General features: G+C 31.9%; 1 protein-coding gene across 1 annotated transcript; it reads left to right on the top strand.

Moving 5' to 3' along the window:
• Positions 1 to 105: 105 nt before the first annotated feature.
• On the top strand, positions 106 to 1396 carry LOC105120033 (aquaporin TIP1-1-like). Its single transcript, XM_011018220.1, has 2 exons — positions 106 to 639; positions 767 to 1396. The coding sequence occupies exons 1-2, from the start codon at positions 244 to 246 to the stop codon at positions 1139 to 1141; spliced, it is 771 nt and encodes a 256-aa protein (XP_011016522.1). The 5' UTR covers positions 106 to 243; the 3' UTR covers positions 1142 to 1396.
• The last annotated feature ends 5307 nt before the right edge of the window (positions 1397 to 6703 follow it).

The following is a 6703-nucleotide window of genomic DNA, read 5'->3' as shown; positions in this document are numbered from 1 at the left end:
TGCATGCTTAGTGAGGTGGTCCCAGCATTGTTTATAGAGGTCATCGGATACCGGGTATAGCAGGGTTCGAATCGCTTTGAGAATTCAATATAAGGGGCTCACAAGCACCCTAATGGAACATAGATTTCACATCTAGCAAAATTAGGTACATCCTGGGAGTGTCACTTCTTCCTAGTGATACTACCAGCTCACAATAACATTTCTAATTTTCTCCATCCATTTTGATCCTTAGAATTGAGCACCATGCGTAATTTTATTATCATCGAACGGATAACGATCGGAAGGGTACAGGATGACTTTCATTCTAATGCATTCAAGGCTGCATTGGCTGAGTTCATCAGTACCTTAATTTTTGTGTTTGCTGGACAAGGGTCAACTATGGCCTATAACAAACTCACATCTAATGCACCAACATCCCCAGCTGGGCTGATTGCCGTGGCTTTGGCACACGCGTTTGGCCTATTTGTGGGAGTTGCTGTCAGTGCCAACATCTCGGGAGGCCATGTCAATCCGGCCGTCACCTTTGGTGCCTTCATTGGCGGCAACATCTCTCTCCTCCGTGGCATTCTGTACTGGATTGCTCAACTCCTTGGCTCCACCGTCGCTTGCTTGCTTCTTAAATATACCACTCATCACATGGTAAGTAGCTACTAGCTAGATATAAAACTAAGAAAAGTAACCTTACGATCCAAAAATGTCATAAATATAAACTAATTTAACAGCATATTTTTCTAATTAACAATATTGGAAACAAAATCTTGTGCAGACAGTCTCTGTATTCACTTTGTCCCCTGGGGTGACTGTATGGAACGCATTTGTCTTCGAGATTGTAATGACTTTTGCCCTAGTTTACACCGTATATGCAACAGCCATTGATCCAAAGAAAGGTGACGTGGGAGTCATTGCACCTCTAGCCATTGGCTTTGTACTTGGAGCTAACATTTTGGCTGGTGGAGCATTTGATGGAGCAGCTTTGAACCCCGCCGTGCCTTTTGGACCGGCTTTGGTGAGCTGGAACTGGTACCACCACTGGGTTTACTGGGCTGGACCTTTGATCGGAGGCGGGCTTGCCGGGATTGTTTACGAGCTTATCTTCATGAGCCACGGTACTCATGAGCCCCTGCCTGGTGGAGAGTTTTAGAGGGAAATTACAAATAAATCGTTGCATCTACTATTAATTTATAATCTATATTTAATTTCTTCTTCTTAATTTTTATTTCTGTTTTGTTTGGACTACGTTGGATTCGTTGTTACGAGCACTTCAATTTGCCTTTGTAAGTTGGTTTGCTGGTCAAGCGTATGAGGTAATGTTGTGTTGATTATCTCCTTAATCACTATTATTGTATGATTTATTTTATGGACATGAGTTCTTATGGTCCTATGCCAAAGATTTAACCACCTTGCTTTTATCGTTTTCTTAGCCTTTTGGTAGATAAAATATCCAAGTCAAACAAGGGTAGAAAGGTAGTTGATAGCAGATTGTGATGAGTAATGTGTCGTTGAATTGCAGGAAGCTAGCAATACTTGCAGACTAGCTAGGGCCATGCACCGGCCCCTAAACTACCCAGCTATTTCTTCCATTGTTTTTCCTTGTTCATGATCATGTTTCTCTGCTTCATGATGTCCCATAACTTCAGCTACTAGCTATACGTAATTGCTAACAAATAAGCAATGCCATGGGAAACTCTTATTGACAAGGTTACTTCTGGCACTATATATATTAAACTCTGAGCAGCATTTGAGTTCTTGGCGTTAAATATATCAGCTTGTTTGAGCACACTCCATTATAATCACTAGTTCAGATATCAATGTGGTATTTTTTTTAATCAGCAAGAGGGTGGCTGGAAAGAAAAAAATCTCCGTTCTTAGCAAAAGAAAAAAAGGATATGGAAGATTAAAGCCAGGATAAGAATTCAGGATGCCTTCACAAACTGTCTTTCGCTGGCTGATCTGCAACTGAGTTTGTTTCTCCAGGAATATGAAGGACCCTAACCGATTGAAGAGCCTTAACAGAAGCTGAAGTGGAATTGAGAGGACTTGATACGATTTTCGTGTGTGTGTGTGTGTGTGGAGGCCTATTCTTAAAGTATAGAATGAATTCTACATTTTCATTATCAAATAGGTATCAATACCACACTGGATTTTTAATTTGGTGCTATGTCCTAAAATCTAGGATATATAAATGGGAGGATATTTAGTGTTTGAGATGTTAATCAATATATTCATAATTGAATTTGTTTTCTTTAGATCAAGAAACTTCAAACTAATAATAGAAGTTTGAATACTTGCAAAAATAATCTCAATCAAGAAGACTTAAAAACCCTTTAATGATAAAGTCAATATTTTTACAAGAAAAACAATAAATAACTTAAAAGAATCTTAAATTCAAAAAACAAAGATATTCTTGAGTTTTAAGATGGTTAATGCTTTGAAATCTATATAAGTTTTATTTTAAAAGATAAAAAGTTCTATACTTTTACCTGGATGGTTTATAGGATATTTATACCCCCTAAACCTTGCTGTTTTCAGAAAAGAAAAGGATTGAAAAATTCCTTACTTTTGATGATATTAATAAAGGACAAATATCTCTTACATATCATTAATAAAATAATAAGTATGGTAGGTCTTTTAAAAAATCTTTTGTGCACCTATGAAAATAGAGAAATCATTACATCGAATATGAATGACTTATAAAGAGACATAATGATTTATTATACCTAGAATACTTTTAATTTAGGGGATTTTCTAGAATCAAGTATATAACTTGACAGATTCATGTTACCTTAAGTTTAACTAATTGTCAAACTCAAGTACTTTAAATTTGATTTATTTACCAGATTTATATCACCTTAGGCTTGGCTAATTATCAAACTCAAGTACTTGAAGCCTAATTTATTTGTCAAACTCACGTTACCTTTGAACTTGACTAATTATCAGACCCAAGTATTTGAGGGGTGACATGTTTGCTAGACTTAAATTATCATAGGCTTGACTAATTGTAAAACTCAAGTCCTTTGGGTCTGGTATATTTATCATATTTACATTACTTTAAACTTAGCTGACTGTTAAACTCAAGTCTTTTAATTCTGACATATTTTCTAAACATACACTAACTTGGGGTTGGCTAATTTCCAAACCTAAGTCTTTTGATTTTAATACATTTTTCAAATCCATTTTATTTTTAAGATCTTTTTTATTTATAAAAATCTATAACAAAAAAATATGAACTTCACTTATAGAAGTTGAGAAATTAAGGTTTTATATTTGAATTCCATCTTTGTTTAATCCATTGTGTTAAAAATGAGAAACTTTATTGATAGATATGTTTTATTACAATCAAGAAATTAAAAGGTATATATAAAAATACAACCAAACAATTATGAAAATAAATTAGAATATTCATTTATTCAAATTCTTTAATTTCATCATTTGATGTAATACTTGCTTTCCTCTGTACCTAATGATTGTATTGATTGAATTTGAATCCAAAATATAATGTCTTGATTTGTTTCCTCAACATGCCCCTTTAAATTTATAGAGATTTTAAACAATTTTATGAGTTTGATATCTATATTCAAAAATAACATTGAAATCTTGATGATGAACACCATAAAAGTCCATTAGAATTCTCTAATGAAATTGATTTCCAATAAAATAAAAATAGTTAATATGTTAATGATATTAAAATTCCATGATATATAATTATCCTTATTATTCCTATGTAATAATATGTGTGCATTTTCCAATCAAAAGGTATTAAACACATTTTATTTTCAAATAGACAATCTTGCATAGATTGTGGGAATCCAAAACTATTTCTATAAAAGATTTCAGAACGTGTTACTAATTACTTCAAGACTTTATGGTGATACTAATTATATTCATTCCTGTCATTTCAAGACTTCATATAAATACTAATTTTATTCAAATTTAAAAAATGTAACGAAAACATTTTTTACATTGACAAAAATATTATAAAAACTCCTTTATACCCATAATATCCTTAATTACTAAACAAAAAAGATAGTTAAACTATGAACTTTAAAAAAATAGAGAGGATATAAGAAAATAGGACATCGTTTTAAATAATATTAATATTCTTAATTAGTTTCTCTTTTGATGTTCTTTCTCTATTTTTTTTTTTAATTTCTTAATTTGGCTAATGTCTTTTTTTTAAGTATTTATTAGGGCATTTTGGATACAATAGGGAGGTTATCTTAAATCTTTAAACTCTTAATTAGTTCTTGTAATTTCATCATACTTTAGGGGGTCATTATAACTCACCCCTTTATAAATAAGGATATTGATCCAAACAAAATTACTTACATTCAGCAAAGCAATTGTCTTATCAGAGTTTTCTCCTTCTCTTGTGAAAATGGATTTGCCAATGGATGCGAAAATATTTAAGTCCAAGGTAAATACATGTTCTACTGTTCATCTTTCGTTCAGAAAATCCATGTTTTCTCATTCATATTTGTTTTTTTATTATAGGTGAATCTACTAGTGCTAGCTGAGTCTGCAAATTGGTCAGGAATTGAAGAAACATTGAGTAGCAGAGGTTTTATTTATTCAAAAAAAAAACAATTTCATCTTCCTATTCTTATCATTTACATTTATCCTTCTTTTTTATCGTATAAAAGAGAAATTAATGGCATGATTTATATATATATATATATATATTTTTTTTTTTGCTAGATTTGACCGTCAAATCTATTAATCGAGAAACAGGTTTTATATCAATTGAAGGTAGAATTGACCCAAACAAAGTGGTTGCAATGCTTCAAAAAGTAGAGAAACATGTTTATTTTATTAATATGGAGGTCGAAGATAATTCAGACAAAACGGACGTGGCCACGATGGAAAATAAAATAAAGGAAATTTGTGGGATCTCTGATGAAACATTGGGCTCTCCAACAAAAAAATATACAACCGTGGAGAAATTCAAGGTGAATTAGCTTTTCTTGGGATGGTTAGATGTTATTTCTAAATACGTAATTATTAGCTAGTTATTTTTTCAATAATCCTCTCGTTGGCATGGATTATATTTAATTTCGACCATTCAAAGAATTCAATAATTTTTTAGATTGATCTACGATTGTATAGCTAAAATAAAATCAACGCCTTGCCTTTAAAATAGATAATCTATTTTAGTGCTATTAAACTTGACATAATCTAACAGGTTAATTTAATAATCTATTAGATTTTTATAACCTAAATTTAATAATTAAAAAATTAAAAAATAAATAATGATCTGTCAACTTAGTTATTAATGTAGACTAGATTTAATAAATAAAAAATATCAAACTAAAGTTGACCTGGTTGATCATGTACCCGGTTAATCATATCAAAATTTGGTTTTTTTAACAAAAAAGAAGTTAATTAAAATGATGTTATTAATTTGGTTTTTTTTTTAAGAAGTTAATTAAAATGATGTTATTATACACACACATATATTTGTTTTAAATTAATTTGGATTAATTAGCCACCAAGTTTTATAACTTTGTTGTTTACAAAACTGCTAGGTAACATCAACATAAATATGGAAGCTGCATGACTTTGCAAAAGCCATTGATCCGAGACGATTCTCTAGCTCTATAATTACCCTCGACTTCCATTGTTCATTTTTCAATTTTTGTTCGCAAAATTCATTCCTGTTCATTTTTGCTGGTAGGCGACTCTAGCAGTGGCATCTGGCTCTCCAGATTGGTCTAAAATTGAAGAGACATTGAGGAGCTCAAGAGGTTTCGTTTTCAAACATATCCATCTCACTTCTTTCACCATTTGCGACAACATTAATGTTCAACTCTTGTCCTCTTTTTTTCTTCTGTGAAGAGGAGATGTGACTATTTTTTCGTTTTATGTATCTTTTGATAGAAGTGACCGTCAAGTCTATTGATAAAGAAGGAGGCTCGATATCAATTGAAAGTAAAGTTGATCCAAAAGGAGTGATCGAGATGCTTGAAGGGGTAGAGAAACATGTGTACATCGTCAATCTCGACGTTGAAAGTAAAATTGATCCAGAAATAATGAGCAGGCTCGAATCCTTGGATTCGGCACAGGAAAACCCTCCGAGTTAAACAGGCTCGTGCTAGAGAAAAAGAAGTAGGGTTATGTTTGATTAGGGAGGAGACAGAGACATAGACAAGAATAATTTCAGAATGAATTTACTTTTTATTTCATTTCCAAAATAAAAAGACAAGTAACTAAGAATGCACCTATAGCTAAAATTCTATCAAAAGGCCCAATTGGACATTGAAAAGGCAAACAGCACACAGGATTTCATTGCAGAGCGAGTCCTTGAAAAAACGATGGAGAAACTTCGTATGTCTCAAGTTTTTTTCATTTGTCTGTGGCGCTGGTTGGAACTGGTTTTCTGCTACTTGGAATGATAAGCTTCATTTCAATGCAATTGTTCAATAATGAATTGCATTTTATGGCTGGAAACTAGGCTATAACCAGGCGGATCATCTGTCATTTACCACACTCCAAGAAACATAACTTCTTATTTTTTCAGAAAATAAAGGTTCAAAAAGAAAAAAAAAATAACAGGCCCACACACATTTGGCTACCCTGGCTCTTGCATTTAAGCTCTTTATTTTTTTTTAATTTTAGGTTTTTATTTAGTGTTTTATTTCAAAAAATTATTATTCCATATTTGATTGATTATGAATTGAATTTTATTTTTTACATATAATATTTTATA

The sequence above is a fragment of the Populus euphratica genome, unplaced genomic scaffold, assembly GCF_000495115.2.
Source record: "Populus euphratica unplaced genomic scaffold, PopEup_1.0 scaffold4484.1, whole genome shotgun sequence".
NCBI classification, from domain to species: Eukaryota; Viridiplantae; Streptophyta; class Magnoliopsida; order Malpighiales; family Salicaceae; genus Populus; species Populus euphratica.
The sequence above is the reverse complement of the archived record's forward strand: the minus strand, read 5'-3'. Positions and strand labels throughout refer to the sequence as shown.

Coding starts and splice junctions, on each gene's coding strand:
- LOC105120033 (XM_011018220.1), top strand. CDS start 244: ATGCGTAATTTTATTATCATCGAACGGATAACGATCGGAAGGGTACAG. Junction 640..766: donor AATATACCACTCATCACATG/GTAAGTAGCTAC, acceptor AATCTTGTGCAG/ACAGTCTCTGTATTCACTTT.